The sequence below is a fragment of the Pelodiscus sinensis genome, chromosome 3 (assembly GCF_052426305.1).
Source record: "Pelodiscus sinensis isolate ZL-2025 chromosome 3, ASM5242630v1, whole genome shotgun sequence".
NCBI classification, from domain to species: Eukaryota; Metazoa; Chordata; order Testudines; family Trionychidae; genus Pelodiscus; species Pelodiscus sinensis.
The window spans coordinates 188,299,427-188,325,773 of NC_143054.1; the positions used below are offsets into that span (position 1 = coordinate 188,299,427).

Below are 26,347 nucleotides of genomic sequence, written 5' to 3' on the forward strand. Positions count from 1 at the left end.
CCCATGCTATGCTCAAGGAAGGGTTAATATTTCCTTTCTAAACACCCTCATCTTGAATTTTCTTTGGCTACAGTTGTCCCAGCAATGTCTTCTCCTGTGGCTTATACATTTCAAAAGTGTTCTTCATTTATTTGCATATAATCCTTAAATAAATGTCTTTAACTATAAGTAAATGTTCATCTGTGCACACAGAAGGCTCAAGTCAAATAAATACCTTTCTGGGATCTGAATCTTCTTTCCTTATGTACATTGTTAGGTTTTTTTTTTTTTTTTTTCCCCCCCCCCAAGAAAATTCAGTTAGAAACCAGACAGATAAAAAAAACCAGACAGTAGAGTAGCTCTGTTATGTGAATACCTTCTCTGTATGACAAATCAAATATATTTCCCATCACAGCAGAGAGCTCAAATTGAATATCAGTTAACACAATTAACTTTTTAAAACATCCTGATGTGGAAGATACTTAAACACCAGGTAAACTAGGCCAGGCTTTCCCAAAAGTAAGATTTTTTCTGTATCAAAAAGAAAACATGTTGGTACTTTTAGTAAAGACTAGGATTATCAAATTTTGAATTTTTCATAAACTAGGTAACTGCATACACTACATTTTTAAAAAACTATATGAAAAGAACATTAAATTTCCATAGTCAAACACTCCAAAGTTAGGAAATGAAGATTCCAGAAAGGTAAGTTATTCCAAAATAGCTTATTTTGAAATAGCACATCTGGAACCCTGCACTGGACTAATTTTGAGGCTTCCCTATAGTGTAGATGTGCTATCTCGCTTTAGAGCCCAAGAAGAAATAACTTAGAATGGCCTTAGTGAGGGGCTATTTTGAAATAGCAGCAGTGGAGCATGTACACACTCCTTATTTCAAAATAGCTATTCTAGAATAGGTGATATTCTTCGTACAAAGAGGTTTACAGAAGTTGGAATAAGCCATCTGTCATTTTGAAATTATTTTGAAATAACAGAATTGATGTGTAGACGCTCGCATAGTTATTTCGGAATAACTATGTGAGCGCCTGTCTATACAGCAATTCCATTTGCTATGTAGACACACCCATAGTGGCCAATACAGATTCATCAGAGGAAGAAGGGGAATGAAACATCTTTAACTGCCAGTGATGTGATGAATAATGGAGATGCAAAGTACATCTGTACATCAATTTTATCTAAATTCAATAATAATTTTGATACGAGACACTGGCTTATGAAAGAAGCAGATATTGACAAATTATTGAAGTATTCTGATAGAGTATCAGAAATATTTTTTTTAAATGTTAGCTGTTTTACTGCAGGTGGAACAAACAGTAAATATCCAAACACAGATAAGAGAGGAAAGAGTTATCTGACTGTAGGTACATGCAAAGTGAACAGACAACAGGTGGGTCAAGTGTTCAATGCAAATATCCACAATGCTTTGCACTATAAAGAAGAGTTTTTCAAGTGCTGTCCATTTGTTCCCAACATACAAACAAAATATCTGTAAGCAGAATCAGGTTCCAATCTAATTAAATTTGATCACATTCATGTTTTTCACAAACAGTCCTACTTCAGAGCAATCTCTCTAAGCACCATGATATCGGGAAATTAAAGTGCTCCATTTCCATAAAAGCAATAAAAGCAGGTGATTTAAAATTAACCACAGATTATTTAAATGACTACTTTGAGCAAAAATGTAATTTTCTAAAAAAGGTTATTGCTTCTGAACATGATACACAGCACTGATGATCTGCCATGCCTCATACACTACTGAAGACCAAATATGTTGAGCTCCTAAATTTTACAGTACCTTAAAGTGAGGTTCTGCTTTTCAAAGTGAGTCTATAAATATGGCATAATAGATTTAACACTGAACATCTGTCAGTGATCAAATATGATGAGTTTACATGTAAAAAATATTTACTGATTACCAGAAGTCCTACAAATTCCTATGAGGCTCAAAAGCCAAACTACAAGTGGCGATCTGTCCCAGTTCCAGGAACTGGTGGTCAGCAACTGCTGTGGCTACACCAGTGACACTCCAAGTGCAGACAAGGAAAGATGTGATTTGCACCAGTGGAGTTTAACCTTTCTTAGCCAGGCTCCCCACAGACAGAGACTGTTCTAGATGCTGGAGCAGCTTCTGCCTGCAGAGCATCTGGGCCCACCGTGAGCAGAGGCTACTCCCGACAAGAGCAGCCCCTTTCTGTGGCAGGACCCCAGCAGGGATGGAGCAGAGAGCTGCTCCAACCCCCACTAGTTACCCGTTAACTGGAACAGTAAGTATCACCTATTAAGGGTGATGCTTACCACTTAACCTTCCACATCCCTATTAGAGTCTTCTTGCAAAGTGAAATGGGTTCTCTTTGAAATAGATTAGTTTGGTCTTTTATTCATGTGCATGGAATTGCTGTACACCATTTTTTGCTTGCTTCCAACAGCTCTGTGACCGTGCTTTTCAGGTTGACAGTCACTGACTTGTCCATTTACTTGGCTGCTCTTTCTCTGCTCCGGTGTAAAGTTTCCAGGACTGCCCTTCTCCCTTTTAAAAGGTGGTGAAGAGACAGATTTTGCCCCCTTTATTTCTAGACCTCATTATATTATTATTCTGGTGATATAATTTTGACAGCACTCCAAAAGCCCCACAACATCACAGCTGCCTGAAGCTGGGCTGAGGCTCTGGATCTCACTACCATCTGGGAGAAGTTGGTTGAGAAAGCTCTGTGGCCAGCAACAGGAATAAGGACTTTTTGTGGGCATAGCAAAGCAGGTGTGTGTGAGGAATCATGGCTGGAACAGCAACCAGGGCCAGATAAAGATCCAGCAGCTCAAAACGAAGTATCCTGAAATGAGGGATAACATTAAGCAATCCTGCAGGAGACATATGTTCAGTCTGTTTGCTGGTGAAATGAACAAAATTCTTCACTACAGTATGACTCATCCCAGGTACTGTCTGGGACCTGCTACCCATGGTCTCCTCCAGCACCAAGGACAACCTACCCAACCCATCATTAGATGAACAGAAGGATACCAGAGAGGAGATGCCCCGAGAGCTAGGATTTTTTGAGGGGGAAGAGGGGGCCTCAGGAAGCTGATGATGGCTGACTAGAAAGACAACCCTAATCCTGCTCTGCATTACCGGAGCCCAAGTCCTAGCCAGAAATCTAGGCTCAGACAGAAGAATTAGATGCTCTGGAAGGAACTTCAGAATGTAAGTACATATTAAAACTTTTTATGTATAATTGGTCCTGGATTTGAACTAGGAGTAACCCCGCCCCGTTTTGCTGTTGGAAAATGGCACCAATCATATCACTAAAGTATTCTGAAAATGGATTTAAAATTAAAAACAAGAGCTTTCCCCAAAAGAGGAGAACTTAGCACCTCAGCATCCTGCCCAGAAAAGTTCTCTTTCAAATCTTCAATCACCGAAGCACAACTACTTCTAAAAAAAACAAAATGTGTCTCTACCCCCACAGAGAGGACAAGGGACATTGCACTTCAAATAGACTGTACCTATATATGTTAAGAAATAAAGAAACAAGAAAAAGAATGGGGGAAAGGAATGCAGTAAGGGTTTTTCTGAAGGTGTTAACAGAAGTAATAACAGATACATTTGCAGTACCCAGTCACATTTGGAATAGAAAACAAGGGCAGGTGAGCAGTTCAAAGCCACATCTAGAAGTCAGGACTCCTGGATTTTATTCAAGTATGACCCTGGGCAAGGCAGTTACATAATCTATTCTTCAGTTTTCCTTATCTGCAATGGGAAAAATAATAGTTCCCTCCCTCAGACAGTGCAGTGATGCTTAATTTATTACTAGTTCTCAATGAGTTTCACTGAGATTGGTGGCTAGAAGATGCTGTATATGTAAACATTTTATTAAACTCTTGTATGATCGAAGAGAGTAAGGGAAACAGGCAAGGCTGCTCGTTCAAATCAACAAATAAAACTGTTTTGTTATTCACTATGTTTTTGTGTCCAAATCCATGCACACAGCATTCGAAAGCTTCCTCAAGAGTTGAGACTCCAACAGTAGGTGAGTGCTATGGAAGTCTGCCTCAATTTCCTTTAGGTAGCAGCTGTCTTTGAATATCAAACATACAAGAATAATTAGGATAAATTTGGGGCCTAGTGAATTGATTGAATCATTTTTATAAAAGTTATCACTAATAATACAGAATACAGTTAGTTGAAATGCTCTGCAACTGAACTAGACAATGTTTATATTAAAACAAGTTTAAACAGCAAAGACCATCCATGTGAGATATTATAGATGAGTAGAACCTTTAAAATATTCAATTCAATATTTCTCAGTGTTTTCCCAAATGTACATTAGAGCTGAACACATGTACTCCAGTAGGGTTGACTCTTAGACCTTGTCTACACTACCAAGTTTAGTTGACAAAACTTAAAAGTCGAAAAAACAAAACTTTCCAGAGGGTGTTCACACTTGCTCCCTCTGTTGACAGATCATGTCCACACTGGGGGCACCCCCATAAACAGTGTCAGCAGAGCACTGTGGGTATGTAATCCACAGTGCAGCCTTGTGGGAAGGTGGAGATGATCACTGTGCACCTTGGGATTCCCTCCGAGTGCTCTCACAAGCTCCTCAGCTACTAGGAGTGGCTTCATAAGTAGCTCTGTGAGCTCGCCACGCTAAGGAACGTCAAAGCAGCAGAGCAATTTCTCTCTCCCTTTTATTCCTAGTGCAGGACAGAACAGGAGCAGTCCAATGATTTGGCTCTTGGTTCCCCAAACAAGCAGCACACACAGCTGCCAGATACTTCCTCAAGCTTTGAAAAGAGAAAGGCGCATGCCTGGAGGGCAGCAAAGATCATAACGCTGAGCAGAGTGATCAGGGCAGGCATTGTGGGATAATGACAGAAGCCAGTTCTGTAGAAAAAACAAACAGCAGTGTCTATATAGGCTCTTTATTGATAATAAGGGGAGAGGAAATATTTTTGTCACTGAAACCAGGCTCCCCCCTCCCCACCAAAGTAGCACTGCAGAGTGTACACTCTCACTGCTGAGTTGCCAAAAGGCAGTTTTTGATGACAAAATTTGGTAGCATACACAAGGACTCAGTCCCACAACGTACTTTTAACGTTGCAGTGCCATGCTCCTGCCAACACAGTTACTGCTCATTGGGGTGGCTTAATTATGCAGTTGACAGAGTAGGCCACGTTTTCAGAAAAAGGAGGAAAAGACCAGTATGCAAATGCGTTATTGAATTTGCACATACTAATGAAACAACTATACCTGCAGATGCACAATTCTAAAAATAAGCATACAAATGTTCTGTCCAAATTCCACCAGTCACCTGCTGAAAATTAAATCTATGGGCTGCATCTAGACTGGCATGATTTCGCGGAAATACTTTTAACGGAAAAACTTTTCAGTTAAAAGTATTTCCACAAAAGAGCATCTAGATTGGCAAGGATGCTTTTGCACAAAAAGTGCTTTTGTGCCAAAGCATCCGTGCCCAGTCTAGAAGCACTTTTGCACAAGAAAGCTCCGATGGCCATTTTAGCCATCGGGCTTTCTTGCACAAAAAATTAAGGTTCCTGTCTACACTGGCCCTCTTGCGCAAGTATTCTTGTGCAAGAGGGCTTATCCCTGAGTGGAAGTGTTAAAATATTTGCTCAAAAAGCACTGAATTTTTACATTAGAACGTCAGTGCTCTTGCGCAAATTCAAGCGGCCAATGTAGACAGCTGGCAAGTTTTTGTGCAAAAGCAACTGCTTTTGCGCAAAATCTTGCCAGTCTAGACACACCCATAAAGTAGAAGAGAAGCAGACATTTAAAGATTTTAACTTCATTGTTACATAGTCTCAGAGGGATAGCTGTGTTATTCTATCATTTTAAAAACAACAAGCAGTCGTGTGGCACCTTAAAGACTAATAAATATATTATGAGCTTTTGTGGGTAAAACCCACTTCAGCAGATGAGTTGGAGTGGAAATTAGAGAAACCAGAAAACATATAATAGCAAAACAATTACCTGTAAATTGTAGGACCAGTGCTAATGATGCTAATTGAGTCAGGCCAGATTTGTCCGATTCATAGCTTGTGATGTGTAAATGCGAATTTCAAGGCCAGGGGAAATTGCCTTTGTAGTGCGTTAACCAGTTAATATCTTTATTCAAGCCCAAGTTGATAGTGTCAAATCTGTCAAGGAATTCTAGTTCAGCAGTATCCCTCTGTAATTAGGTGATTTAAAAACCCTTTGTAGAAGAATAGATACTTTTAAATCCATTATCGAATGTCCAGAGAGGTTATAATGTTCCCTACAGGTTTACCTGTGTTACTATTCCTGGTGACTGATTTGTGTCCATTAATCCTTTATCACAGAAAGACTGGTTTGGCCAGTATACATGGCAGAAAGGCATTGTTGGCACTTGATGTCATATGCGCCATCTCTGCAACAAGAGATTAATTTGCTGTGAGGAACTTGGCCATACCTATGGTAAGTGGACATCCAACCAACTCAGGTTTAGTGAACCTTTTTTGGATTGGCGGTCACTGACCCACAGAAAAATCAGTCGGGGGCCGCACACAAGTGAGAAGCAAAAATAAAAAAACCAAACCCTTACTGATGTGGCTCATGAATGAGAAGGAGAAAGACACTCCTCACATTCCCCTCGCAGACCAGGGGGCCAAGACTAGTAGATTTTTTGTGCTCCAGCCCCACAGTGGGGGCTGGAGCAGGCAGGGATGGGGGAAGCCCTGAGCTTCAGGGGCCAGATCCAGGCAAGCTAGAGGCCACATCCAGACCCCAGGCCTGAGGTTCCCCGCCCCTGGGCTAACTAAATTCATGCTGGACCATGAATGTTTCTGGACCAGAGAGTGCCGGACTAGAGAGGTTCAACCTTTACAGTTCTCATTCTCTCTCCTTAAAAAGGGGCCTAGTTTCTTCCCAAATATTTTCTAGTATTTCTAGATTTTATAAAAAAAAAGTACACCTTCCTTAATATTTACACAGGGTGAATACAATGCAAAGGAGTTTAGGAAGTGGAGGAAGGGGTTGAATTATAGGTATTTTCCTAATTCACCACTAGCTTTCCAAATACCACGTAATAATTCTTTTTACTAACCGTTAGCTTTCCAAACTTGATCACTCCTCCCACCTTTCCCTGCAGCAAAACCTGTAACAATTCTGTTTACACAATTCACACACACACACTCACACCTACTAATGTCATTTCAGAAACTAGTACACCAGGGCCCTGCTGGGCCACTTCTGATTGGTGTAGCTACCAGGATGTGGGAAGGTTGGTTGCCTGGTAAAATGCTCTTTTCATATTTGGCCAGGCCATCCCTATAATCTCAGAATGCCTGCTCATCCATGTGAAAAGCATTCACATTTGCAAGAAGAATTCTTTGTTGAGTTGCCTAAGAGACAATTTCTTGTAAATTTAGATACCCAGAATGTTCCCAAGAATGTTGACAGACTAAGATAGAGCACAACTAACAAAATCACAAAGAAAACCATCACCTTGGATTTGCTTTGTACAGGCTGCCAATAAAGAACATTTCCAATCCTTTGTGTTGCAAAATCAGAGAGAAATTTTTTTTGGGGGGGAGGGAGAGAGCGAAAAGTAAGTTATCAAGGTTAGTTAAGTGTTAGATCCCTCAACCCTTTAATATTTACTAATTCCAGAGATATGTTATTTTACAAACAAAACCCCTCACATGTACAGTTTTATGAAAGACATTTGTAATGTAAAAAGTTTATTCAGCTCCAAACGTGACTACTGACTGATATGTTCTTTTAGTGAAGATGTGTCACACCAGAAAGGGGCTATCTGGACTCTCAAGAGCTAGAAATACAGCACTCTGTATACACAATCTGAGTGTAAAGTACTATATCTTCAATGAGCAAGCAGGCAGTTACTAAACAGGAAGTGCAATCTACTGAATGTGCACATTAGCTGTTAATCACAGGAACAATATTAAGGAGTTGGTTGTTTAATCCACTGCAACTGCACATTTGCTGTTAGCCACAGGAACTATATTAACTATTTGGTTGTTTAATCCACAGGCACCAACTTCCCCTCTAGCCAGGGATTGCTCAACATCCTCTCCTCACCTCACGCCCTGACCCACTCCAACCCCAAGCGTCTGCCATACTTCATCTCTTCCCACCTCCTCTCCCAAGCACATCCCACACCCTCTCCTTTTCTCTCCAGGCACATCCTACAGACTGTGAAACAGCGGTTAGTGATGGGAAGGAGGCACAGAAAAGAAGAGAAGTTGACTAGCGGGCTGCTGGTGGGTAAAAGGTGCTAGGGTAAAAGGTGAGCTAGGTGTATGTATGAGGATGCGGGGGTGGGGGGAGGAGCTGGCTGCTGGTGGGTGATGAGCACTGCTAATTTTTCTTCATGGCTGTTCCTACCCTGGAGCATCCATGAAGTTTGTGCCTGTGGTTTAATCCATCAGATCAAGTTTGCTTTGACCCTGTCCATATTGATCACCGGAAGACTGGGTCTATAAATGTACTTCTTCCAACATTTCAGATCTACCTACCCAGGCTTTAACTACATGACCATTTAAATCTGAAGTTTAACCACAGCCAGGTTAACTCTCCATTTGGTAAGCACAGAGGGGGCCGGACTGTTGGAACATGCCTGCTCTAAAGTCTAGGTAGTGACCAGACTAGAACAGTGTTTCTCAATGACACATCCATGGTCATTGCCCCCCCCCCCACCCCGCCACACACACACCTGGCTCACCTTTTGCCCCTGTGCCTCTTGCCCACCAGCAGTCCGCAAGTCCACTCCTCTTCCTCCTGCCTCCCTGTGCCTCCTGCCCATCATTAACTGCTGTTTCATAGAGTCTGTAGGATGTCCCTGATATTTCCCTGACATAGTTTAGGGAGACAGCAAGCCAGTCCCTGATATAAAAAAGCTTGAGACTATGGATGTGAACATGTATTCAAGTAACATGGTTAACTAATGAGCCTGGGTTCATTGGTTAACACTTCTGGTTACACGCAGTGCCCTTCCCCCTGCCTCTGTATCAGAGGTTGGGGGGGGGGGGGAGCAGGGAGGAGAGGAAAGGCGGGAGCAGGTACATGCAGGGAGTCAGTTTTTAAGTCTCCTGTGGAGATTTCCCACAGGGAGTTGGCTTCCTCCCACAGAGGCAGCTCATAGGGGGAGAAGGGCAAGCGGGAGCCTGGAAACAAGAGCCAGTGCTCGCAGGAAGATGGCTTTCAAACCAGCTCCCCACAAGCACCGGCTCCCACCTCCCCTCCCACCCCATGTAAACATGCAACTGCTGAAAAATTCAGGGGATAAATGTTTACACAAATAAACACATTTTAACATCCCTAGTTGAGAAACAATGGACTAGAACTTAGTTAATAAGGTTGCAGAACAGGCTGGCCTTATTCAGGCTGGCCCGCCAGATTATGTGATTTAGTTGCAGAGTTTCATGCAGCTCCACAATATGTTTTGTAAAAATTTACAATAAATTTGCTTATAAAGACAAACTCAGTCTTCAAACTCAGTCTTTAAAAACTGTGTGGATTTCATGTTGGTGAAAGGCAGCCCTTCTGAATGATGTTCTCTATCTGCAGCAGGGTACACTTTGCATAAACTACTCTTCCAGCATGTCTCAACAACCTTAATTTGAGGGAAACTTCTTCCATAGGCATTTGCTGGGAAAAGAGGTGCCTTCTAGAACAGCAGCTCCCAACCTTGTCAAGCATATGGATCCCTTTTCAATCTATTAAAATGTTATGGACCCTCAAGCAATATAGCTGTATATGAGATTTTTGGAGTATGCACAGACTGGGTTTACCAATCAGTGAACACAGGCAAAATCTTCTAAACATTTCTCTCAGTCTCAAATATACTCAGCTTGGCACACCATGTTCGTAAAAGGACAGCTCCTCTTCACAAAAGTACAGACCTTTTATTTCCTTTAGCTAAGTAACCGGCTGTGAAGACGGAGGAAGTACTCTGTTAATCTCTGTGACAAACAATCCATATTGAGAGACTTTTTCTGGTAAACTAGCAGCAGAATATTTGGTATCAGAATTTCTGAGTTCTGTTCCTGGCTCTGGAAATCAACTGTTCTAGTAGTTAGAGAAAGCAAAGATAACTAAATGCCCATTTGGGTCATCTGCAAGGAAATGAATGCAGGATCTCTTGATCTAAAAGCATGAGCCCTGACAAAATGAAAATTAGAATTATATTTACACTTTTGTTAGCTGACACCTCGATCCTGTACTGTTAGAACCATGGCATACTACATAAAGACATTAAAGTTCTGCTGTCAGTGATATTTATTTATTTATTTGCTGAGCTTTCAGGATAAGGATGACAATTGAATCAGCAAAGTGAAGAACCACCAACAGTACAATGTGTTGTGTTTAGCAAAATTCAGGTTAATAAATCAATTGTGTTCTAATTCTCTATGAGCTATGTGACCTGCTGCCCTTTGATATTTTCACATTCATTTTTCACTGTGCTCAGTTATGTAACTGTTCCCTCTAACCTGGAAATTTCCAAAGCGAACAAAAGCTTAAGTGATTATGTTCATCCTTGTCACTAAGGTGATTTTTCACTAAATTCTACTCAGTGATTTTTTACAGTTTTAATCGCAAAGTCTATTAGACTTGCTGTGGTTAGGCTGATCAATTTGTTTCGGCTCTAACTGGATGCACTTTCTAATTTTTGACAGAAGCAATAGCTCCAATAATGCACATTTAAACTAGTTTAAGGATGTAGGGAGAACAGGTATTGCATTTTCTTCACTGCACACCATGTTCTCTGTATTCTGCAGTTATGGAATCTGGAACTCTTACTATAACTAGCATCTCTTTGCATCTTATGAAAACAGATCTGCCTTTTCAGAATATACAGTATATTAAAAATAGGAAATTTGTTCTCTAAGGAATAGCTAGGTTGACATATGAACTGTAGTGAATAGCCATCCTTGCCAGCTGCAGTGGCAGATTTATTTTTTCCTACCCATAGCACGATTTAGTCTTCACATTTATTCATCCTGATTTTTAGCAGTGAAAGCTATTGCTGGAATTAACTACAAACCATAGAATCCAGATTTCTTAGATTTACTATGTGAAGCAACACCCTCTGGGAACTCTTCAGCATTCTCCATCTGTAATCTGAGTCACATGATGAGATTGAGGGTATGTATACACTAGCTCATTAGTTCAAGCAAGGTAGGGTAATTAGGGCAAGCGGAGTTGCAAATGAAGCCCAGGATTTAAATATCCCGGGCTTCATTTGCATGTTCCCGGGCGCCGCCATTTTTAAATCCCCCTCTGTCCGAACTCCATGCCTGTGGTTACACGCGGCACGGAGCAGGTAGTTTGAATTAAAGATCCTAATTCGAACTACCGTTACTCTACGTGGAATGAGGATCTTTAATTTGAACTACCTACTCTATGCCGCGTGTAGCCGCGGGCACGGAGTTCGGACGAAGGGGGATTTAAAAATCAAAACATTTACCTTCTTATGTCACTGACAATGTATCCTCCTAAAAAAGACATCAGAGTTAAAAAAAAAAAAAAAAAAAAAAAAAAAACCCTTATCAATTAATAACAGAGAGGGAGAATGAGATTAAGAGGTATCAGCACAGGATGAAAGAGTTAAATGAGGTGTAGAGACAAGAGACACTTTTCAGTGATAGACGATAAGTCTCTGCTATGAAGAGGGATAAGCACAACAGAGTAAGCTTAGAAAGGAAAGAAAAGTCAACAAAGTAGGCTGAGCCAAGGCAATTTTAGGGCAGCTTTCAGCCAGCCCCTACATGAATGGAGAGCCACCAAAGCTGAGTATTTGGTGGGGATAATTAGCATTTTTATGCTTCTTTGAAAACCACAGATGAAAAGCAGGAAGCAGCAGCATTCTGAACATACAAGAGACAAAATCTTCAAGTACAGTCCCCACTTGAGAAAGAGCCAAAATGCAAATTAAGAATACAGATGTCAACTTTCTGAAGTTTGAGGTGTAAATCTCTGATTTTGGTTTGTATGCAGCTCTCAAAGTTTTAGCAATTTGTATGCCAAACCAGGACAGAGTGAAGGGAAAATAACTCATTTTCCCATATTATCAACAGTCCTAAAAGTGGTCTGAAAAAAATCTGGGAGCAGCAGCTTTGGTAAAAGTGCTTAAAATACACCTCATCAGTAACCCAGGGCAATTTTTACCATCTTTTTTCTAGGTCAGCCATCCCCTTGCAACACAATTCATTGTAAGCACTGACCGCCACAGCTCCAAATCCAACTGACATCAATCTACAATATATTTGGCAGAGTTTGTCCATCTGTTTGTTCATGAACTCCTTCTAAATGGTAAAAGCTAGGACCTCTTATAACTTAAAGCAAGGTAAGGGTTTGGTTGTGTGTGGGGGGGGCTGTGCATGAAACCATGCAGAAAGGGGACTGTTTGTATGGAAAAATGGCTGGCTCTTCCCCTTTATCAGGGAGTGAGGGGAAAATGCACAGTTTGCTCCATTCCTCAATCTGGAGGGGGAGCACAGGTGGCAGACAAACCTGAACCTGCCCCAGTCAGGGGACATGCACCCGTGCCCACTGGAAGTGCAGCGGCCATGGAGTGGTGCTTCTCATCTGGCCCCAAGCTGCTGTGGTGAGAGGGCTGGGGAAGTCCTCTCTCCCCTCGGCAGCCTGCAAACTGAATCCCTCATCCCCAGCCCCACCCCAGAACAATTATTCAAATGAAAAAAAAATAATTTCAGTTAAGTAACATATTTATGAGTTGTAACAATTTCTGGAAACTGGATTTTACTGTTCAATCTCAATAATATGCATAAAATAAAATCCATCAGAAAGCATTAATAAAATGAGCCAACGCAGGCTAAATGCTAAAAACTTGGTCCATTGTTGCTACTGAACCAGTCACCCATAGACAGTTCTGCCTGTAGAAAAGATGCATTTCCTACATAGCTTTTCACTGTTGCTGTTTAATAAATAAAATATTAAAGGTAATGTGTTATACATCAACACACACATATGCCTCCTGCTATCAGGTGTCCAAAGAAAACAATCTGTTCTGAATAATGTATTCCTCCTGAATCATCAACTATCTTAAACCAATGCAAGAAAAGAACTTCAAAAGTTTCATCAAATATATCATCATCATTTTTATGTCAGTCTGCCACTTAGCAGGTAGGACTTTTTTCTACCACTAACATTTGTACTTTCTTGATCACAGTAATAAAAGTATTACAGATTCCAAATTTACTCAAGAAAAGAATGCAACAATGAGCATTTAAGAATAAAATCCCATAAAGAGATCAGTGAAAAAAACTACAAAGCTATTGTAATCCTAACCCAAAGATTCAGTGAAGGAATATTTAAAAACATATACAGAGTTTAACTCAAATGTGACCAGTTGATGAAAAACCCAATTAAGCAATGTTCGGTTGCTCATTCATTAAGCACCAAATTCAATATATTTATTCTAGGGCTGTAAATGATAGAAAAAAATAAAACTTGAATAATCTCTATTAGCAAATAATAAAAAAATCAATTTATATGTATTATAAATATTTTTGATGTTTTTCTACAATTTCAAATATATCGCTTTCAATTTGCACTGTAAAAGAGAAAGAAAAAAATAGTATTTTTCAATTTACCTCTTACAAGTAAGTACAAGTGTAGTGAAAGTGCAACTTACAAACACGTATAACTATTATTATTATTATTTTAAATAACTGCTCTCAAAATCTAAAGCTTACTAGTTGAAGCATGAAGGGGCACACTCATGTTTAGCCTATCTAGCAAGTAAATACCTTACAACACCAGCGACAGCAGTGCCATGGGAATGGCTGTTCTCACTTTCAGGTGGCAATGTAAACAAGAAGTAGGCAGCAGTGTCTCCCGTAAATGTAAATAAACTTTTTGTCTTAGCAACTGGCTGAACAAGAAGTAGGACCAAGTGTATTTGTATGTGTTGAACTGAAAAATACTATTTATTTTTGTGATGACCCCTCTTCCATGCCTGGTTTATGAGAATGGGCTAGTGAATATAAATATGAGTAACTCAAAGATGCTTTAGATAAAATACTACATGTAACCTATCAATTTTCACGTTACAATCTGTTGAATGTGTATATCCTATTTTTGTGCATGTACATTCTTGTATGTGAAGTTAGAAATATGAAGTGTGGATTTGTTTCCAGGGTGTTGAGCTTTTACAGCTGACTATTTGGTAGGGCTAACTAATATTTTTATGCTTCTTTGAAAACCATACATGAAAAACAGGCAGCAGCAACTGAACTGGTCCAAGAGCTGAAATGGTCCAGGGGACAGTAACCCCTAATCTGTGTCTTGTCTAGGGGACATCAGAGGATCCAGGCCAGCAGGCCAAGGTGCTGGGGAGCCCCAGAAAGCAGGAATACAGGTGACAATGGCATGATCTGTACACTGGGGGGACAGCCCACAGGGACTTCTATGATTTTAATCTACCACTTTTATTTCTTTTTTATAGTGCAAGTATTTATAATAAAAATTAATCATATAAAGTGAGCACTGTACACTTTAATTTCAATTACAACACAGAATACAATGTATTCCGATTGAATAGTCCCTTAAGTCAGTGGATGCATCAGATTTTGACCTTAATATAAAGTAAAAGAGACTTTACTGGATGCTAGTTTAGAAAAATTGTAGTTGGAAATATTTTCCTAGTCCAGTCTTATTCCATATTTCAAATATGCTAAAGCTTGCTAAAATAATTCAAGTGAGTCATAAAATATTATGAAATGCTGATGACATAATGGAATCCTTTTGCTCTAATTTTTAAAGATAGTAATCACATTTCTATTTTCCTGTTACTTTTTTCCTGCTGCATCATGTTTCCTTTGCCTGACCCCCTCAAAAGTGTTTGTACATTAATTTGTCGTTATGATTGAAATAGAGAAAAAAAATTCCAAGCTCTTACACATTATAGTGATGGTCACTTTAGAAATGCATAGAATGTCTACCACCTCACATGGGAGGGGCTGTGTTGAAAATGTACAAGAAACCTGGACAAATAAGATGAGATTTGAACACACATAGTCTTTCACATAAAATGACATTCCTTAAGCAAAGTGAATGCTGCTTCATTAGGATTTTCATCCACTCTGTTTGCACACCTTCCAGCCACATTGTGATCTCAGTTAAAACTGTCAGTGGGTAATAAGGGCAGATGAAATGGGGTAAAACTTGGCTTTGCATACTTAGCATATATTTGGTTATGCTTTAAAGTAATATTTGGATTTTTTCTAATTTTGTACTAAGTGGAGAGTGAATCATAGGATGCCATTGCCAAATATAGGAATTGTTACTAACTACTAACAATGCCGTTAAAGTAAAACATTCCAGGGGTTGCAAAAATGTTGTGAAGGAAGAGATACCAAGTATAAAACCATATCTTAATCAGAAGAACATAGAAATTCATAATGGGAAAACATATTATTTGGTTATCTGTATAACTGAATTATAAATGCTTAAAAAAATGAGCTGCAGATTTTAAAAATTGAGAATCCAAGCTCAGGTTTCCTGCCACTAGTGGAAGAAGTCATCTCTGTCAAACAGATCATGACTACACAGTGTATGAGTTACAATGAGAAAATTTCAAACAGAACTTTCTGATTGGTCTTTACATTATGCATCAACTTGGGTCACCGCTGGAAATTGGAGGGTGTGATGGGGAGGAGTAGTGGCTCTGCACGGCACCTCTTACCTCAGCTAGCTCCCAGTAGGCAGTGCAGCTGGGTTAAAGGAAGCTGCCCACCTGCCCTGATCCTATGCCACTCCTGGAAGATGTGTGCTGTGGCAGGAGTGGGGCTGAGCGATTTGGACTGTGGGAGGAAGCTCAGGGTTGGAGGAGATGAGGGCTGCCTGGCCAATGGGAAAAGCGGGGGCAGAGCAGTACACACAGCGTTGGAGCATAGCTGTTCTTGTTTATATAGTACATTGGCATTCCTACCCTGAGGCTACGTCTACACTGCCCAGTCTTGCGCAAGAACATCTGCAAATGACGTGAGGCAAGGAATATCGCCGTGCCTCATTTGCATACTTAATGAGCCACCATTTTTGGCAAGGGGCTTTTGCGCAAGAAGGAGCAGTCTACACTGCTCCTTCTTGAGCAAAAAACCCCTCTTGCGCAATAGCCATTCTGCCACTTATGCATCATTTGTATATGTTTTTGCACAAGACTGGGCAGTGTAGACATAGCCTTAGGGACCACAGGGAGCCAACCTAACCCCCGCCGATGCAGCTGGTGAGCTGACAATCGCAATTCCAACCCTACGGGGGTCATGGGGTGAAGCAAGACAGACGATACTCAGGGCTCCTGGCCTGCAGCAAGCCTATGTGTCGTGGGCAGGATCTAATTAAGCAGGGGGCGGGAGGTTCTCTACCCCAGTTTTAGTGTACGAGTGTTCTAAGATTTTAATCGTTTAAGATTTACAAAATGAAGAGATAGCTCACCTGTCCATTTTTACCCAGCTCCATTTCAACAATTGCAACAGGGGTATTTATCTGATCGATGTGTCTCGACTGTGATTTCAAATCCACTCTCCAGTTCATGTTTTTCATGGTGTTGTCCCATCTACTTTGATTGATCAGACTCTCTCGAATTTTTGTTCTGTGATTCTTCCAAAATTTTGCTATGGCTGCAGCCTGATCTGCTGTGATACCACCCTGCTTTTTGGTCTGGGCAGTCAGAAAGGCCTCCAGCTGGTTCAAATCCATGTCTGCTGAAGCTATAGACTGGGGGGGAAGGGGAGAAAAAAGAAAGAAAATCCTGCTTTAATGTAAATACAATACTACAAGAGAACACGTGCATGTCTTTTCAGACTTTTATAAAAGTCATTTTGTAAAAAAAAAAAAAAATGTCGTGGGCTAATCTAGGAACCCTGCAAACACGGTTGTATGCAATTTTCTGCCTCTTAATTACCCCCAAACTTATACCACAATGTTTGGAGCAGCTCAGTCACACACAGAACAGTGGTCAAGAACTAGGTAGCCTGCACCAAAAGAGTGTCTTTGTGGTGAGAGTATGGGAGAGCAGACTGAGATTTTCTGTTAAATATGATGAAGGAGCATGCAGTGTTTCCCCAAGCAAAACTGAGACACATGGAAGCACACCCTGATTGACTATAGTGCCCATTCTTCCACACAGATGGGCATCTACTCCAACCCCATCACTCATGTGAGAACTAAGTATTGTTTTTTATGAAAACAAAGAGAGGGAGACAAGACTAAAAACCTTCAGATTTTAACCTCTATTGACAAGTCTAATTTCCATGTCATTTTATTCTTGTGTGCTTTTCCATGCTCTAGGGGTACAAGCCTGGAAGGGACTAAATAGCACTGATCCCACTAAAATCAGTGGGAGTTGACGTCTCTCAGCAACCACACAAAAGAGGACAATTTGTCTATTCCTTTAAAAAACTGCACTGCCAAAAACCGAACCACCACGCCTACCTGGGCCTAAACAATGCAGAGAAGAAAGGAATAACCATCTTATTCCCAAATTCTAATCCCGACTCAGATATTGACACTGTGTGTGGTTTTGGACAAATCACAAACTGACAGAAGCACGTGCTATCACGTGCTATAACTAGACAAGAGAGGATGGACTGTTCGATAGTTGCCCAGTTCTATTAAATTCCCTCTAAAACACCTAGCATTGGCTACTCTCAGAAGGCAGGATACTGGGTTAGATGGAACATTGGTCTGTCCCAGAACGGCTATTCTTGTGCTGCTCAAGCAGGGTACATTACTTTATTACTAACTGGCTCAGTGTAACTGTATTTGATACTCTAAATCTAGATTTATTTTAAATGAGACTGGCTGGCAAAGTATATAAAACATATATGTATAGTCCAGTACAACAAAATACCCACACACGCACACACTCCCCCCCCCCCCCCAAAAAGGTTATGGAGAATAACAGCAGGATGTCGGCAAGCCACAAAGCACACAGTCAATAGCAGTATATGCTTACATTTAAGCATATTAACAACACACACTCCATTACCTATGTATTCTCCAGAAGGAAAACAAGCTGTTTTTCATAATGGGATTCTGTTTGGTCTATTAGAATATAAAGCATTTTTTTTCTGAACCTTTGACAATTTTTTTAAGGCGGCCCCTATTTGACAGAATCATAGACACTGTCTCTGTGGGTGTGCCAGGGCTAGCGCACCCACATGCAGCCAGCCTCCCGCTGACCCCAGCACCTCCCGCTCCTGGACAGCTCTGTCAATCAACTCCCTGACTCACTCTCTCAGCATCTTCCATCTGCTGCAGATTAGCTGTTCTATTGCACGCAGGAGGTGCTGGGATGAAGGGGGAGGAACACGGTCAGGGTGCACTCAGGGAAGGGGACAGAAGAGGAGGAATGGGGGCAGGAAGGTGTAGAGTGGAGTGGGGGCTGGGAGAAAGGCTGCAGTGGAGGAGGGGCTGAGGCTGAGGACTATTAAAGAAAGTTGGAAGCTGGAGCCTGTGCACAGAATTTGCAAACTAGTTAGTTGCCACGATCTGTGTGACTGAAAGCAAGGGCAATCTACATTAGATGCAACTGCTCTGCTATCACTGCAGTTCAACAGAAGTGTCTGACTAAGGCTTATAAAATGGAAATAAACTTCCAATGTCTGGTACACATCTGTGGTATTTATTTGTTTAATGTGACCACTGTTTGGGCAGACTTTGTTTACTTTTACGGCAGAGATATTAATCTTAGTTAATTCTAATGGTCCTGAAAGTGGAAAAAGAGCATCAGCCTTCATTTGCCAAAACAAAATTGGTTTCAAATGTCTTTTTTCATGCAGAAGACTGTTGGTTAATAGGAAATATTTTCTGTGATTTTATCAATATGAAAAATATTCTGTCTGTGTGTGTGTGTTACCAGTTATCTGACATTTGTGAAACTTGGAGGGCAAGGAGAATAGAAGAGGCTGAAAAAAATCCTATGTAAACTTGTTTACATCAACACAAATAAAGAGCAAGACCAACTTGAGATATAAGTTCACTGCAGTTCGGCATGCATAAAATTGGCTCCTGCTCAGTTTTCCCCCCAAAGCAGTAAGATATATTACAAAGTAAGAGTCTTGGGGAAAAACACTATATGATCACATCATTAAAGTCCCTTATCCTAGTGCATATTAGGGATGTAAGTGACTAGTTGACTATTCAATAAGCAAATGCTTATCGGATAATTAACTAATGACTCAACTAGTCACTTCCCCCGCCTTGCTGCTTCTATCAGAGAGCATCCGGGGGAGGGGGGGCACAGATCCCATGCTGGGAGAAGCTGGCTTAAAAGCCGATTCCCCCCAGCACCATCTCCACAGGGAGAAGGGGTAGGAGTGCAGGGGGGAAACTGGCAGCGCTTGTGTCTTTGAAATGTAGCAAGAGCAGGACTCCTGCTACTTTTCAAAAGCAGAAGCGCTGCAGGGAGCCTGTGGTGAGTCTGGGAGGCCTCTTGTACATTTCAAAAGTGAAGCACAGGGCCAGCGGAGGACTCAAATAGTCCCCTGCTGGCTCCACACTTCCGGCAGCGCTTTACTTTTGAAATATATAGAACAACAGCCATACTTGGTCAGACCAAATGTCCATCTAGCCCAGTATCCTGTCTGCCAACAGTGACCAATACCAGCTGCCCCAGAGGGAGGGAACAGAACAGGTAATCATCACATGATCCCTCTCCTGCCACCCATTTCCAGACAAACAGAGGCTAACAGCCATTGAGGGATCTAACCTCCATATATCTGTCTAGCTCTGTTAAAATCCTCCCGGGGCTCTTGTATATTTCAAACGCAGGGGAGTGCTTGAGTCCCCCCACTGGCCATGTTCCCTGCAGCACTTTGCCTCTGAAATGTAACAAGAGCCAGCAGGGCTCTTGCTATATTTCAAATGCGGAGGTGCCCTTGTTGAATAATCAGTGCAAATTACATCGACATTTTGGTTAGTTGATTAATCTAAATTTAATGTCCTTAGTGCATATGCACAAGTGGACCACAGGCAGCCTTAATTCTGGACTTCTCACCTTTGAGTGCTTAGCTTTGTAATGTTAACACTTTTTTTAATATAATTTTCTATGTTTAAAAAAACAGAAGTAAAAAAAAAAATCCATCCTGTGGAACCATATGGACTCCCTCACAAAGGTCATCAGCTGGACTGGGATCCTTGGCCCCTCAGCACTCACTGACACCATTTAGCTAACAGAACCAGTGGTAGTAGCAGAAGGCTGGAATCTTCTGTGTGTACCTGCCACTAGGAGAGGATGGAGAGAGAGACTTTGCCAATTTCACACGTATTTGCTAGATGGCAAAAGAATGTCGATCCTCAACAGTAATAGGTTCAATAGGGGACCAGGGTCTAGTGGTTATCCTTTCAGCCCTACTCCCGCAGGCCTCTCAGTCCCCTTCTGCCATATCTCATCACATTCCAAGCTCCTCTCTTTACTCCTGCACATGGCAAGTTTCCCTGACCCCTATATTTCACCCTTCTGCAATCCAGGCACAGAAGGGAGTCTCATTCAGCCCTATGGAGTGGAAATCCATCAACTTCACAAAGAAACAAACTCACACAGATCCAAACTGACATCATTTTCCTTTCCAATTGCAAACACATGGACATCATCTCCTATTTATTTTGAGTTTTCATATCCCCTATTCATAACTCTGGCCATCTGAAGAAGTGGGCTGTGCCCACGAAAGCTCATGGTACCATCTACATGTTTTGTTAGTCTTTAAAGTACTACCAGACCATTTGTTGTTTTTTTCTGTAACAGACTAACTTGGCTACCCCCTGAAGCTCCCTGCTCTCAGTTACTTGTCTGGTGCTACAGCAGCTCCTGGCAGTCAGGAAGCACAACTGTAGGGAAAGTCCTGCTCAGCCCCTGCTGGCCTGAGATGGAGCATGTTCAGTTTATCTGTTGAGGTGGTACTTTTGAAATCTCATTGACACGTATTTGCCATGTGGGGATCTAGTTCTGAAGCTGTGCAGAGAACAAACACAATTAACTGAGTTTTTCAATATTTCCAAGTTGGTTTTGTTCCACCTTGGAATAAAAACCAAATCAATTCTATTAAACATACACAGTGCAGATGAACTGCTAACCTAACAAAACTAGTGTACCGAGAAAGTGTAAACTGAGATTTTTAAAGGTTTATATCTTGGCCAAATTTTGGACAGATGTTCATGCAGATAGCAAGAAATATACCCCTGACACTAAGGAGATGCTGATACCTAATTCTGAGTTCCTCCTCCAATGCATGGAGGGAGCTAGACCTTCTCAATAAAATTACCATCGAAAACATTGCTTTTTTTTTTTTTTAAATATGGATAAAACATTTTCCCCAACCTAATTCTCTGAAATGGGTCACATGTTTTACATAAATTTCTTACCTACCACCCCATTCATATCTCCCCAAAAAAAGAAACAAGAAAATGGAAAAAAAAAAAAAGAGAGAAAGAAATAAACTAAGGGAAACACCTGGCATAGAAATTTTCAATCCAAATATTTTATATTCAGCAAAGTTGTAAATAACTGAAAGCAAAGATCTGATAAAACAGCAGGCAATCTTACCTAGTCTAGGCATGTCACTAGTTAACCGGTAAGCATCACTCTTATCAGGTGATGCTTACTGGTTACCGGTTAACCAGCAGCCCAGCTGGGCTGGAGCAGCCCTCTGCCTGCATCAGGTAGGGGGGCCCACTGTGCCATGCTGCAGGCTAGGATTGCCTGCCCTCCAGTGGTGTGGTAGGCCCAGTCAGAGAAGCCCCCTACCTGTGGCATGATGCAGTGTGTCTGGCCCAGCCTGAGCATTCCTCTGCTGCAACAGGCCCAGCTAGGCTGGAGCAGCTCCTCACCCACGGGATTCAACATGATTTTACATCCCTAACCTATATTTGCATTTCCTACAATATGATTTATGGCTCTTTTTGTTTTGTTAGCTATTGGTTCTAAGTCAACTTTTAACTGCCACAGGACTAAAAGCTGGCATCCCGAGAAGAAAAAACCAAGCTCCTGTAGCAGCTTTAATGTTAAGCAACTAATATTGGTCTTGTTTTTTTCCAATTTTGAAAAGATAATCCTTCCAAACTAATGTTTTAGAGACTGATTTCCAAGGGGGCTTCAAGTCAATCACTATGCATTTTTGTGCACTAATACTTGTCCTAGAATGTGGTAAGTTTTAAGCCATCACATACTGAGATGCCCATAAAAGAAAAATAAGTAGAGTTCAGTTACAGCACAGAAAGGGACTCTGCAGTGAAACAAAACTCTTTGTCAAGTTACACTTTGCCACAAATCAAGGGGCACAGAAAGAGCTCCTAAAAAGGACAAAGGAGAACTTGCTAAATTGGTCCATTTTATTGCAAAGCTCCTTGCTGACCTAAAGATGTGGCATGACTGGAACTTTGCAAAAATGAGTCCATTAGAGAGGAAAGCTTATTGATAATTTTACCATTTTAAAACTCAAGGATGAAAGGAAATAACAAATATGACAATTTATAGAGCATCGCTAACTTATCCAGAGCACCACTAACTTATTGCACATATGATCTATATACTGACTGCTAGAGAGGTTTCAATATTAACTATATTTATAACCTCATCTTTTCATATAGTCAGAGCCTGTCTGTAGTTCCTGCTACCATAAACAGTATAGTATGAAACAAAGGGAAAAAAGCAAACATCCTAGGTAGCCATGAAATGACATATGTACAATGTGGCCTTATTAGCATTGCAACAGGAACCTTATTTTTTCCTATTCCAACTGTATTAAATTTGCAACCATCAGGAGGCTTTAACTTTGTGGATTTTTAAAGTATTTTTGCATTTATCAAATGCATTATAGAACAACAATTCTGTATATCTTCAAAACCTATAAATACCTGAGTTTAGAAACACATCAGTCTCCAAAAACTTATATAAATTTACAACTATGGAGGAAGCATTTTGGTTTTTGGAGAGGCATAGAGAACAAGTCCGTACTCTTCTGTTTTTAATTGTATATATACTCACTAACTATAGGCATATTTTCTTAACTACTTTCAGTGACAACAAAATATATCAAACAAAAGACATTCACAAAACACAATGTTACAGCATTATCTCATTTTAATATTCCTTCTGTATTTTCTTTAGAGCCAAGATGAATAAAGAATAAAGAATCTGGCTCAGCAATTAAGGTGGCTGACAAAGCTTTGCTTCCTTTGGGATATAAATTGTTCCTGCTACTTATGCAATCCATTCTTTCAGTATCCACTAATAATTTCTTTGTAACTTCATTACTTATAAAGGAATGACAGTGGCTCAATTCTTGATCACTTTATTAAGTCTGAGTTAATGTTTAAATTTACTTCAAGACACGAGCCTATTCATAGCGCATGCAGCATCATTAACATGTCTTTCAGCTATCAGCTCTTACAGCAACTATTCTTAATAATGCCCATTCAGTAACCAACCAGAATGCATAAGTACTGTGAACACTCTTTGCAGTGTTTATGGACTAACCTTAATTTAGGTTATAAGGTTTTAATCTAAAGATAGCATCTTCATCCCCGTTTGTGCATTTCACCCTGACACTCTCATGTTTTGGGACCTATGAGTATCATTTAAAGCTCAGCTTACACAGATTAATTTCTCCAGTTCAGCACCCTCAGCATCAGACCTGTGTGGAACCAGAGAATTTGTTGAACCTTGGGAGGTGTATATTGCCTAGCAGCATTGCCAACAATTCCACTGCTTACCGGGCTCTTAGAAGACATTTAGGGTTAAATTAAAACTAAACAACAGCACTAAACTAAACAACAACACAGACCCATGACTGGTGGCTGTAAACAAACTTTATGGGACCACAGGAAACTTGGACACACCCATGAGTAATGGAAATCCAACGAACTAAAATCATACCAGATCACAGAAGTTGCTGGACCAGAGTGAGCTGGATTAGAGAGTTTCAGTCTGTACTAGGATATTGCTACCTATTGGATCCCAAAACCAGAGATAAAAAAAAGGTTTCACAGACAACAAAATCAGCATACACTTATTTCAGTAATACTGTACTACTGGAAATGCTCTTGAAATTCAGTGGTGCTAAGGATAGGGATGTTAAATTTAGATTAATTGGTTAATCAAATAGTCGATGCAATTTGCATCGATTATTCAATTAGTCGATAAGGGCACCTCTACCTTTAAAGTGTAGAATCAACCCCAGGGCTGTTGCTACACTTCAAAGGCGAAAGCGCTGCGGGGAGCATGTGGCCAGTGGGGGACTCAAGCAGTTCCCCGCTGATCCCGTGCTCCCCATGGTGTTTCAAAGTGTCAGCGCCGCATGAAGCCTGAGGTCAGCAGGGGAGTCTCCAGCTGACTTTGGGCCCTACGTGGCACTGCTGCTTTAAAGCACCTCTTTGTCTCTCCTACTCCCGCTGCCTCTTTCTGATAGAGGCAGCAAGTGGGAAGCAAGGGGAGTGACTAGTCGACTAGTGTGTCGACTAGATTCACATCCCTAGCTAAAGACGACTTTGTTCCATTGGCTCTAGAAGTAAATTCATTTTCAATCCTTATTCAGGAAGATGTACAACTAATTACAGTTAGTTTCCTAATGTAGGTGGAGCTTGAAGTGGTCAGGAAGGAAATTCCAGTGACCTTGCTCTAAAAACATCAGGCAAGATATCTGACTTGATGAGCAGTGTTTTCCAAAATGACATCTCCTGTGTTTGAGACGTAAAGGTGACATGCAAAGTAGGGATGTGAAAGTTTAACCATGTACATGGTTAACCAATGAGTCTGGGCTCATTGGTTAGCCTTCATGGTTACACGAAGGCTCCTGGTACATGTTGGGATTCAGCTTTGAGGCAGCACAATGAGGGAGGAAGGGGCGTAGGCAGGTGCTGGTATACATGGGGAGCACACACCAGCTCTCAGGAAGCCCACTACCACTCTGCATGTAACCCTGTAACCACTAAAATTGTCAGCAGTTACACAGTTACTAAAACACATTTTAACTTTACTGGTGCAAAGTGGGGGGAGGTGGGGTAGCTAGACAGAATGGACGGGGGAAGCTGGAATCTCTTGTGTTTCTTCAGGGAATAAAGAGAATCAGAACATTTTTCAAAAACAGAAAAAAGGGTAGAGAGTGGAAAGGAGACTGAGATGTTAGCTTAAGTTTTTGTTTAGGTCTTTGAAAATATTCCTCAAAAAGAAATTAGGGATTCAATCTGAGAAGGAAGAAACACAAACTGCTGCTGTTAAAAAACAAACTGTTGTTCATTTACAAAAGGGAACGAGAACAGAAAGTCAAGCATATGTCCACTCAAAAAAAAAGTATACATCATGGAGTCTTTCAAGTACAGGCAGTCCCCGGGTTACGTACAAGTTAGGGACTGTAGGTTTGTTCTTAAGTTGAATCTGTATGTAAGTCGGAACTGGCGTCCAGATTCAGCCGCTGCTGAAACTGATCAGTTTCAACAGCGGCTGAATCTGGACGCCAGTTCTGACTTACATACAGATTCAACTTAAGAACCCCAGGCATCCCCAAGTCAGCTGCTGCTGAAACTGATCAGCGGCTGATTCCAGGAAGCCCCGGGACAGGGGCTTCCTGGAGTCAGCCACTGGTCAGTTTCAGCAGCGGCTGACTTGGGGACACTTGGGGCAGAGCAGCTGGGGTGCTGCTGAGTTGGTCCAGTAGCGCCGAGGAGCTTTGTAAGCAAAACTCGTGAAGTCATTCTGCCGCTCTACTCTGCACTAGTTAGGCCTCAGCTAGAGTACTGTGTCCAGTTCTGGGCGCCACATTTCAAGAAAGATGTGGAGAAATTGGAAAGGGTACACAGAAGAGCGACAAGAATGATTAAAGGTTTAGAGAACATGACCTATGAAGCCAGGCTTCATGAACTGGGTTTGTTTAGTTTGGAAAAAAGAAGATTAAGACGGGACATGATAGCGGTTTTCAAATATCTAAAAGGGTGTCACAAGGAGGAAGGAGAAAATTTGTTCCTCTTGGTTTCTGAGGACAGGACAAGGAGTAATGGGCTTAAAGTGCAGCAGGGGAAGTTTAGATTGGACATTAGGAAAAAATTCCTAAGTGTCAGGGTGGTCAAATATTGGAATAAATTGCCAAGGGAGGTGGTGGAATCTCCCTCTCTGGAGGTATTTAAGAACAGGTTAGATAGACATCTGTCAGGGATGGTATAGACGGAGCTTGGTCCTGCCTTGAGGGCGGGGGGCTGGACTCGATGACCTCTTGAGGTCCCTTCCAGTCCTATTATTCTATGATTCTATACTGGACCAACCCAGCAGCACCCCAGCTGCTCTGCCCCAGGTGTCCTGATTCAGCCGCTGCTGAAACTGATCAGCAGCGGCTGAATC

At 41.2% G+C, this 26,347-nt stretch overlaps 1 protein-coding gene across 2 annotated transcripts in view; it reads right to left on the bottom strand.

The window, feature by feature from the left end:
• COMMD1 (copper metabolism domain containing 1) overlaps nucleotides 1–26,347 on the bottom strand; it is a 110,049-nt gene that overhangs the window by 53,601 nt on the left and 30,101 nt on the right. The window contains exons 2-3 of one of the 2 annotated variants that reach the window (XM_075925619.2): nucleotides 16,453–16,734; nucleotides 285–6,403 (exon numbers count right to left, since the gene is read on the bottom strand). In XM_075925619.2, coding sequence (XP_075781734.1) covers nucleotides 6,389–6,403; nucleotides 16,453–16,734 — 297 coding nt within the window. In that variant the 3' untranslated portion in view covers nucleotides 285–6,388. Of the gene's footprint in view, nucleotides 1–284; nucleotides 6,404–16,452; nucleotides 16,735–26,347 lie in introns of those variants that run through there. The other variant, XM_075925618.2, reaches the window with a different exon arrangement.